The sequence below is a fragment of the Somniosus microcephalus genome, chromosome 16 (assembly GCF_052327205.1).
Source record: "Somniosus microcephalus isolate GS21.2 chromosome 16, FLI_Smic_1.0, whole genome shotgun sequence".
NCBI classification, from domain to species: domain Eukaryota; kingdom Metazoa; phylum Chordata; class Chondrichthyes; order Squaliformes; family Somniosidae; genus Somniosus; species Somniosus microcephalus.
This window is the reverse complement of record NC_141002.1, coordinates 19,212,680-19,223,814: the sequence shown is the minus strand read 5'-3', so window position 1 is coordinate 19,223,814 and position 11,135 is coordinate 19,212,680. Positions and strand designations below refer to the sequence as shown.

The window sequence follows — 11,135 nt, the reverse complement described above, 5'->3', positions numbered from 1 at the left end:
CCTCACTCCCCCTCCCCCCCTCTAACCATCTCCTCTGAAGGCGATGACACTTCCCCGGGGTACGGCTCCAAGGTCACTAGCAGCGGTCTAACACCTTCGCCAAGTGGCCAGTCTTCTGGCGAGGGTCTAGGCAGTGAGTGTTGCCAGGCAGGGCACGACACCAATCATCCAATCCAATAGGGCGTCGCATCGCATCCACTTTCCGTCAATGCACCTTCCAGAAGGGATCATTGAATTGCAATTAGAAGCAGGGGACCCCCACCCTGGGGCTGCTGTGACCAGTAATCCCACCATAAGCCCCCACCTGAGATCAGCTTACTCACCACACGATCCATACAGGGACATTCAGCTGTTTTTAGGAAGACATTCTAACTTTACATGTCTCAAGTTGGATTGCAATAGCTGGGTGCCATCCCTAATTGGTCACATCAGTGCAAAATGCACGATATTCATGTCTACTTTTCCCCTTAAAATTAGCCAACACAGCAAAATATAAGCAGAAGCAAAATACCGTGGAATGAAATAAAACCGGAAAATGCTGGAAATACTCAGCAGGTCAGGCAGCATATGATTGAGGCAGCCACAACAGCCTGCAAATTTCTATGCTTACCCTGGCTGGCACCATATCTTGCCTGAGTACTGCAGTTGGCATAAGGAGTCTGGGGCATAAGGATTGAGGGGGGAAATTCTGGTGTATAAGCCCGAGCAAATCATTGCCAATGAGGACAAAGTTAGAGGCAGAACCAGTGAGTGCGGCACTGGTAGGCAGTGGGGAGAACAAATGTAGTTGGACACAGAAGTTGTGTAATGTGGTTTCTTTTTGCTCCATGCTCACAGGGATACACCAGTGTCTGTTGCTGAAGGGGCTTCTCTAAAATAAATCAGGCTCAGGCAGATATTTGCAGTTGGGCCCGGCTGCTTGTTTTTTTTTTGGCGGGGGGAGAGCTTCATTTAAGCTCTCGACTGCAGTGATGCTCCTTGCCAGGCTGTCCAGCCCCACAGTGTCGAGCCGCGTCCCTTTCGTTAACCTGCGCCTTTCCCAGCAGCTCAGCGGACCTTCCGCGCTCGACTTGAGGACGTTCATCGCCTGCAACACCGAGCCGGTGAGCGACCACTTGACCCCGGAGATCAGCCTGCGGCTCCTCACTCCGCGGTGCCCGTTCTGGACCCAGAGACCCGAACTGTGGCCCTTCCGCGACCCCTACTGGGCGATCTACTGGCCGGGGGGACAGGCACTGTCCAGGTACTGAGCGGCACCTCCACACGGAGTGGACTGTTTTACATTGTATCCCATGAGCGGTGGCTTGCATTTATTTATGTCTATATAGCAAGTGATTACACTTCAAAAATCATTAATTAGCTTTGAAGCACTTTGGGATGTCCTGAGAATAGAAAAGGCGCGCAATATAAATGCAAATTCTTTCATATGTGAATCCAAAATTCTCATAAGATCCTGATGTTTAAGTTAAAACTTTGGTACAAACCGTTCTTAACCAATTAATTTTGCCAACTGTCTCCCTTGAAGGTGGGGCGGGGGTATAGTTCCATCGGGAGCCATCTGGCAATTTTGCTTCGCATGTCAGCCCTGACAGTGAGTGTTGGCAGGCTATTTAACTACAGAGACCATCACAGCCGAGCACCAATCCTGTCCTCACCTGACACCCAACACACATGGCATTTCCCAGAATGGACCACTGGCTAGCCGTCCGAAGTGCCAACAATTTTCCCCTCTTTTAAGACTCGAGGCAACTTTTAATTTCACCCTGGCTGAGATCAGGTAACTCGGCACAAACTAGGGATTGAATCAGGAGACCCTCCTGCTGCTGTGCTCAGCAGCTGACGGGAGAAACCTGCTGAGCTATTCCAGCACCCTCGTTTGACATCTTAAAGAACCAACAACCTGCTGAGATCATTATACACACCATTCCGATACACGTAAAGGCTGCCTCTGTATATAGGCTGCATCCCAAACATGAGCCCACCCCAGGAAAAGAATATAGTTAGCTTGCGTATAGGCTACACTGATTTTTCTGCTTTTAAGAAATGTGGCCCTCTACAGGTCAGTTTGGTAAAAGGTTGCAAATTCCAACACATCACTTGATAAAAATCAAGTTTATCTCCCTCCTTCCCTAAACCAAAATAAAATGACACATTGCCCCTTTAAAATGTGGACAGCTAAATATGTACTAACACTGAAACATCTGATGCTGATTATTTTAGCTGCAGAACAATTTGCAACTGTTAATGGCATCTTGCCATTTCTCCATGCCATGGTTTCTGTACTGTAATTTATTTTTTATTCAGTCACTGGATGTGGGCATCGCTGGCAAGGACAGCATTTATTGCCCATCCTTAATTGCCCTTGAGAAGGTGGTGGTGAGCCGCCTTCTTGAACCGTTGCAGTCCATGTGGTGAAGGTACTCCCACAGTGCTGTTAGGGAGGGAGTTCCAGGATTTTGACCCAGCGACGATAAAGAAGTGACAGTATACTTCCAGGATGATGTGTGGCTTAGAAGGGAACTTGGAGGTGGTGGCCTTGTCCTTCTAGGTGTTATAGGTCACGGGTTTGGGAGATGCTGCTGAAGAAGCCTTGGCGAGTTGCTGCAGTGCATCTTGTAGATGGTACACACTGCAGCCACGGTGCGACGGTGGTGGAGGGAGCGAATGTTTAAGATGGTGGTTGGGGTGCCAATCAAATGGGCTGCTTTGTCCTGGATGGTGTCGAGCTTCTTGAGTGTTGTTGGAGCTGCACTCATCCAGGCAAGTGGAGAGTATTCCATCACACTATTTACTTGTGCCTTGTAGATGGTGGAAAGGCACCAATCGTACAAATATTAGCGAAGGCGTGCAAATATTTGCTTAAAATAGTGTAGTTGAGATCACGTGGGGTGGAGAGGTGCTGTGAAAATGGGAACACATTCAGGCCTATTTGCTTAACACAACAAGAAGCTGTGTATTCATGGTACCTGCACAATTTATTCATTGATAAAAGTATGGAAAGACTGAAGCTGACTGCACTACTGAAGTAAGTTATAGTCCTGAGGTGAACTTATCCCCTTTTGCCGTAGGACTGAGTTTGTTGAAATGTCAACGCTGGATGCCACTTTAATAAGCAGCAGAAACAAGTTCAACAATTGAAATTAGTATTTCATTTATTATAGTCCTGATGTAATACCGTTGTCACTTGGCTTACTGTGTTTGATGTATTCATACCAAATAGGTAAAAGTCATACTTAAGACAACATCCTTTAAAGTCGCAAAGTACTTTTTCGGCAGCACCTCCCAAACCTAGAAGGACAATGGCCGCAGGAGCATGGTAACATCATCACCTCGAGCTTCCCTTCGACGTCACACAACATCCTGACTTGGACATATATCGCCGTTCCTTCATCGTCACTGGGTCAAAATCTGAGAACTCCCTACCTTCTTCTTCATCTTAGGCAGTCCCTCAGAACCGAGGATGACTTGCTTCCACACTAAAAATGAGTTCTCAGGTGACTGATGAGTCCAATGTGGGACCTACAGTCTCTGTCACAGGTGGGGCAGACAGTGGTTGAAGGGGTAGGTGGGTGGGGTTCTTGGGTTGACGTGCGCTCCTTCCGCTGTTTGCGCTTGGCTTCCGCTTGCTCCCGGCGAAGAGACTCGTAAGGTGTTCAGCGCCTTCCCGGATGCTTCTCCTCCACTTTGTGTGGTCTTGGGCCAGGGATTCCCAGGTGTCGGTGGGGATGTTGCATTTTTTCAAGGAGGCTTTGAGGGTGTCCTTGAAGCGATTCCTCTGCCCACCTGGGGCTCTCTTGCCATGTCAGAGCTCCGAGTAGAGCGCTTGTTTTGGGAGTCTCGTATCGGGCATGCGGACGATGTGGCCCGTCCATTGGAGCTGATTGAGCGTGGTCAAAGCTTTGATGCATATTTGGAGCATCTTCACAAGGACTGCAGCAGTTCAAGAAGAAGGCTCACCACCACCTTCTCAAGGGCAACTAGGGGTGGTCAATAAATGCCGGCCTTGTCAGCGATGCCCATAACCCGAGAATTAATTTTTTTAAATGCACCTCTTAATTCCTCACCTCATATTCCTATTCCTGCACTATCCAGTGCTCTACAGCTACCAGTGACAGACCCATAACCACCAGTATTTCACCCTGGTGTTATACAGCTCAAAATGCTCTCTCCAGACACAATCTGGAAGAACAGATCTGTGCTTTTACTACTCTGTTTCTCAGTTCAAGATATATATATAGATATATCTTTCATCTTGCATACAGTGTGTGCCTCCTGTAAGTGTCACACTTACTTCCTGTAGCATTATCCCTGTCACACTTAATTGATAATACCTGTAATATTGGAAGACAGCATTTCTGAGCAATGCTACAGGAGATCTGGTAGTATAAAGATAAATTCCAACTATGCTGCATTCTAATTTACTGAAATTCCAGTGACAGCACTAAACTAGATATAAAATATTTGTAGACTTCAACTTAGCAGTAAAATTGATGTATTACACATTAGATTGCAAAATAAACATGCCTGAAGGACACTGCTCCTTGTGAACAAAATTGTTTTATTTAATCACTTAGTGTTTAGTAGCGTTAATACCTCTCTCCCTGCTTTCAAAAATGATCTCTTCGACCGTGTCACCTTGCAATTCCTTCACTTTCTGCTTGGCGTCCACCTGTCCTTGTAAAGCTCTATAAGTGCGTATGTTTTTCTGTCAAGGGCACTTTAGAAAACGTAAGTTGTTAAATTGTACTGAAAGAAGGAAGACTTGCATTTATATAGCACCTTTCACAACCTCAGGATGTCTCAAAGTCAAGTAAGTACTTTTAAAGTGTAGTCACTTTGAAGCTCCCACAAGCAGCAAAGAAATAAATGATCATCTGTTTTAGGTGTTGTTTGAGGGAGAAATATTAGCTAGTACATTGGAAGAACTCCCCTGTTCTTCTTAGAATAGTGCTGACGTAAGAAAACTACTAGGCACTTGGTGGCATAGTGATTAGCACTGTTACCTCACAGTGCCAGGGACCCGGGTTCGAATCCGGCCTCGGGTGACTGTCTGTGTGGAGTTTGCACATTCTCCCCGTGTTTGTGTGGGTTTCCTCCGGGTGCTCCAGTTTCCTCCCACAGTCCAAAGATATGCGGGTTAGGTTGATTGGCCATGATAAAAAAAAATTGGCCCTTAGTGTTAGGGGGGATTAAATACGTGGGGTTACGGGGATAGGGCTTGGGTGGGATGGCTGTCGGTGTAGGGACCGGGTGTTAGGGTTTGGATGATCAGCCATGATCTCGTGAATGGCAGAGCAGGCTCGAAGGGCCGAATGGCCTACTCCTGCTCCTGTCTTCTATGTTTCTATGTTGGTCTGAGTATTAAACAAGGCTTTAATCAACTGTTTTTCAACATGGAGATCTAGTTGTGTCCTTCACTAGTTCCTGTAAAAGAATGTCCTGCACAAGCTGGGCCCATGCCCGAGTATTTATACTCTCCCTGGAGAGCGCCACCAGCAGGTCGCCCAGTATTATTACATAAGTCATTTTCACATGAATGACAAGATTCATGTCAAGTGCCATTGGATCTTTTACACCCACCTGAGATGTCTAACAGCCAGGGCCTCAGTTTAACATCTGATCCAAGTGCAGGACTCCTTCAGTACCATATAGTTCCTGGAGTGTCAGCCTAGATTTTGTGCTCAAGTCTCTAGAATGGGGCTTGAACCCACAACCTTTACTGACTCAGAGGCGAGAGTGCTACCACTGTGCCAAGGCTGCTACAAAGTGGTCACAATACATGAACACTTTATCAGTGATCAATCTAGGCTTCAGTGATCCTGGGCTACAGAGGAGAATATAAGAGCCTCGGCTCCGGATTGCTGTCCAGTGACCCAATGGAGAATGTTGACATTGCATGAGGAGAGGATCAGGCGTGATTGAATAGCCTGTCGTCGCTCATGGACATTAAGAATGGTTAGTAGGAAAAGGTCCCATAGGGCAAGTGGCAGCTGTGGAAAATGTACCCTAAGAAAGAGTACGCCATCGGAAGTGGAAAGACGGGAACGGGAGAAAATTGTCTTGCAATGGTATAGTGATGCAGAGATACTGGGTGTCCAAGTGTCCTAACTCGCTTGTTCTAAACATTGTTCTTAGATATCTTTTGGATAATCCTGCAGTCACAAAAGCAAAGAAGGTGTTGGACCTGGGAAGTGGCTGTGGTGCCTCTGCCATTGCAGCTTTTATGAGCGGAGCAAGACACGTTCTTGCCAATGACATTGACCCAAGTAAGCATAAGTGAATCGGAAAAACTGACATCCAATTGTGTCTGTAGTCATAAGAGAATCAGAAGCACAGTATATAGAAAGTCTTGGGTTCAATTTCAGTGCTGGGTCAATTGAAATTTTCAAGACTGAGATCAATAGATTTTTGTTCGTTAAGGGTATCAAGGGTATATGGAGCAAAGGCGGGTAAATTGAATTGAGGTACAGATCAGCTGTGAACTAACTGAAAGATGGAACAGGCTCAAGGGGCTGAACTCCTGTTCCTAAGTCTTGTTAGGTATGGGCTCACAGATGCCAGTTGCTCTCTGCTACATTGTCCTTCTGTCAAATCTTTACGTGTGTACCTAAGTCACTGAGTGTTGACAGATTGTTTCACTGTGAAGGGCATCACCATCGAGCCTGATCCTACCCAGAATTCACATTCACACACTGCAGGGATCAGTGGTCTAGTAATCAGGACCAGGAATCTTGGATGATTTTTTATTCCCCCTCCCTAGCTCAGGAACGAAGTGGATAATTGCAGCACCTGAACTGATGTCCTATCTGAGATCAGCTAACTTAGCAAGGATTGTAAATCGAACCTAGGACCTTCTGATCTGTACGGCTTAGCGCCACACAAAAAGGTGAATTTAGTCAGTGTTGAAAGCTTTCAAAATTACAGCACTAAACAAACTCATAGACTGTACTCACTCTTTTATCATTGTGAAACAAAGTAAATGTGGGCCGAAAACAGTGGGCAGTCACTAGAAATAAAACAATTTCATATTAATAGCAACACAGGAACAGATTCATGAAAGCACAGTAGGAGTCCGTATTTTATAAGACACAAGGCAGACAGTTATGTGAATATGAGGCCATTTGGGAAGCATAGAATTTCGAAACAGAAAAAATGACAATCACATACTTGGCAGGAATCCAGGAACAATTTTCAAATAACTTAGATTCTTAACCCAGAAACAAAATGAGTCTATGCCTTTTCGCTGCAGGGCTCCTGTAATGTTTGGTATGGTATTTGTTTTGTGTTTTTGAAATGACTGGACCAGAGATGTAGGAAAGATAAGGAACTTTAATACTGTTCACTGTGCCTGCCACAACACTCAGATGCCAACACTCTTATTCTGCTCTCTCATCAATCTATATATGTAAAAAAGGATACTTCTGTCTGTCATTCCGTCTGTCTGTCTGTCTTGAATTAACTCGAAAGTTATAGAGCGTACCTACACGTGCGTTACGTCGAAAGAAAGCTGATGATTCCAGAACCGTCCTAAGCATATTTACGTTTCGGCCGGACAAAAATTGCGCCCGCGGTATCCAAAAAACGTTCAACATTCCGCTCATTATCCGCTCATTAGCATCGAGTGACGTCGAGGTGGACCAATCGTACGGCGGGTTCCTGGCGCGTGCGGCCGGGCCCTCCTATGGTCGAGTGATGGGACGATTGACCAATCCTACGCTTCGGTGACCTGACGGTCCACCAATCGGTGCCTGTGTGGGCGGGCCTTATCGTTCTGAACCGAGGTGAGTCGCCGCCATCTTGATTCCAAACTTTTCATTTCTTTTTCCTGCTTTCTGCGTCAAAAAAAAAAGTTCCTTTTAAAACAGAAATTCTTTAAAAAAAAAGTTAATTACTTTCAGAAATTGTTTTAAAAAAAAGTTAATTACTTTCTAAATCTTTTATCTAATCTCATTAATTTTCCTACCTTTCCCCGTTTTTGCAGATAGGCCTCTAAGCCTGGGCGTCTGTTGCCAGCCATGCTGGACCCTAGGCAATTGTTTTGTGGGAAGCTCCTCCCACCCCTCACCCCCCCCCCCCCCACTTCGGTCTCCCCCATCACGTGATGGTTGACCAATCCTATGGCATGTGTGGGCGGGGCCTGATGCTTAATAAGACAGAATAAATAAAAGTTACTTTAGTCTTCGCGAGCACTGGAGTGACTGCAGCAACTATTGCAACGTAAGTGAAGAGATAGAGAATAAATAATTCAGTTTTTATATCTTCTAACTTTATATCTTCTTTCCTTAAAAAACTTTTGGTTTTTAAAAGGCGAAAGTTTTTTAAGGAAAGAAGATATAAAGTTAGAAGATATACAAAAACCGAAAGTTTTTCACGAAAGAAGATATAAAGTTAGAAGATATACAAAAGCCGAAAGCTTTTAAGGAAAGAACATATAAAGTTAGAAGATTTCCGATTTTGTACCTTGCAGCTACTTTTAAAAAAAAGAAATTTTGCAGTTTTTAATTAAGAATTTTTTTTTTTCCGTGCTTCCAACCGACATGAGAAAATGGCCGCCGGCTTCTTCACGCACCTTCAAGGCTGGCCGCACCCACCCTGAAGGCTGGCAGACAGCTTTTTTTTCTTTCTGCCCCCGCCCCCTATCCCCTCTCCCCCCCCACCCCCTCTCAAGGGTTAACCCGGCAACCGGCTCTGGAGATCGGGAGGGGAGGAGGGTTAACCCGGCAACTGGGCCCGGCCATCTTTCATCCTGGCAGCAGTTCAATGCAGCGACACCACAGCGCCATATTTGCTCCTGGCGGCACGACAATTTCCTCGTGAAACCATCTTTGATCATGGCGGAACTTCAATGTGGGCCCGAACAGCGCCATCTTTAGTCTGGGCTGCCCGGTTTCTTCCTCCTCCCCCCCCTCCCTCTCTCTCCCCCCCCCTCCTTCTCTCTCCCCCCTCCCTCTCTCTCCCCCCCTCTCCCTCCCCCTCTCTCCCTGCCCCTCTCTCCCTGCCCCCCTCTTCCCTGCCCCCCTCTCCCTCCCTCCCCCCCTCTCCCTCCCTCCCCTCCCTCCCCCCTTTCTCCCTCCCTCCCCCCTCCCTCCCTCCCCTCCCTCCCCCCTCCTCCCTCCCCTCCCCCCTCCCCCCTCGCACCCCCTCCTCTCCCTCCTCCCTCCCCCCTCCTCCCCCTCCCCTCTCACTCCTCCCCCCTCCCTCCCCCCTCTCCCTCCTCCCTCCCCTCCCCCCCTTCCCCTTCCCCCCTCCCCCTTCCCCCTCTCCCTCCTCCCTCCCCTCCCCCCTTCCCCCCTCCCCCTTCCCCCCTCCCTCCTCCCCCCCTCTTCCCCCCAGTCGCTCTCTCTCTTCCCCCCAGTCGCTCTCTCCCCCCCCAGTTGCTCTCTCTCTCTCCCCCCCCCAATCGCGCTCTCTCTCTCTCTTCCAACAACAACATGCCCTCGAAAAAGCCTCGGCACTGCCGGGCACTCCAGCTAGTAGTCAATAATTCGACTGTCAAATTACACGAGTTTATCTAACACTTAAAGAAATTGGTTGAGAGAGTTTTCTTGCAAGCAGTATGGTGGGTATTTTTTTGGCAGGGTGGAGGGGTGTGGGCGGTGGAAAGAGAAAAGATTATGTTCCTGCCTATAAAGGCACACACCATCTCTTCCCATGTCATCCTACTTTGCAGATCCACCCCATACCAGGTCCTTCAGCTGAAACAGTAGAGTTGACAGACTGATTCCTGGTTACCACCCCAGTATTGTTCTAATGCTCTCCCAGCCCTGTCTCATATTGCCTGTCAACACTCACTGTCTGGGTTTACACATGAAGAATGGCCATTTGGGTGAGGTACTGGAGGAAGCAACGACCCTTTGGTATCTCACCCGAACAGTCGCTTTTCACTTGTGAGTCTTGATGGTGAGTATCAGCAGGCTATTCCACTATGATGTGGGACAGTATCAGACAAGTCCAATCCTATCCTTTCTGATGTCCAGTCACATACCCGTGACAACTGGATAATGAGCAGAAGCAGGAACTTTGGTCAGTATTATCCTTCCTAACTGAGGCCCGTATTGATGACCCTATTGAACTAATTGAGCAGGAGCCGACTGCAAACAGTGAAGACTCGGTTTAAAAAATAGTCCCGCCCAGAGCAAAACATCCAAGGAGGTTAGATTATGCTTGCACCATTCGATCCACTAGGGCAAGGTCCTCACATCACTGCTGCAAAACAACAGCCATCCACAGTGTGGGTACATCACTGCCTGGAAGGTTATTTACTCGAGGACTGAGGGCAAGAGTTAGAATCCTCATTTTTTTTTATTCGTTCATAAGAACATAAGAAATAGGAGCAGGAGAAGCCCATTCGGCCCTTCGAGCTTGCTCCACCATTCAATGAGATCATGGCTGATCTTCTGCCTCAACTCCATTCACCTGTCCCTATCGCCATATCCCTTGATAGAAACATAGAAGATAGGAGCAGGAGTAGGCCATTCGGCCCTTCGAGCCTGCTCCGCCATTCAATGAGATCATGGCTGATCATCCAAATTCAGTACCCTGTCCCTGCCTTCTCCCCATATCCCTTGATCCCTTTAGCCTTAAGAAATATATCCAACTCTTTCTTGAATATATTTAATGAACTGGCCTCCACCGCCCTCTGTGGCAGAGAATTCCACAGGTTCACCACTCTCTGGGTGAAGAAATTCCTCCTCATTTCAGTCCTAAATGGCTTACCCCTTACCCTTAAACTATGACCCCTGGTTCTGGACTCCCCGGCCATCAGAAACATCCTTCCTGCATCTAGTCTGTCCAGGCCTGACAGAATTTTATAGGTTTCGATGAGATCCCCTCTCAATCTTCTAAACTCCAGTGAGTATAAGCCCAATCGACACAATCTCTCCTCATACGTCATTCCTGCCATCCCAGGTGTCAGCCTGGTGAATCTTCGCTGCACTCCTTCCATGGCAACGTCCTTCCTCAGGTAAGGCGACCAAAACTGCACACAATACTCAAGGTGTGGTCTCACCAAGGCCCTGTACAACTGCAGCAAGACATCCTTGTTCCTGTACTCGAACCCTCTTGCTACGAAGGCCAACATACCATTTGCCTTCTTAACCGCCTGCTGCACCTGCATGCTTACCTTCAGCGACTGG

The 11,135-nt window shown here is 47.3% G+C and overlaps 1 protein-coding gene across 1 annotated transcript in view; it reads left to right on the top strand.

The window, feature by feature from the left end:
* The first annotated feature begins 534 nt into the window (after nt 1–534).
* Nucleotides 535–11,135, top strand: part of etfbkmt (electron transfer flavoprotein subunit beta lysine methyltransferase) — a 44,690-nt gene continuing 34,089 nt past the window's right edge. The window contains exons 1-2 of the mRNA XM_086008625.1: nt 535–1,243; nt 6,136–6,266. Of these exons, the coding sequence (XP_085864751.1) occupies nt 972–1,243; nt 6,136–6,266 (403 nt within the window). The 5' untranslated portion in view covers nt 535–971. The remainder of the gene's footprint in view (nt 1,244–6,135; nt 6,267–11,135) is intronic.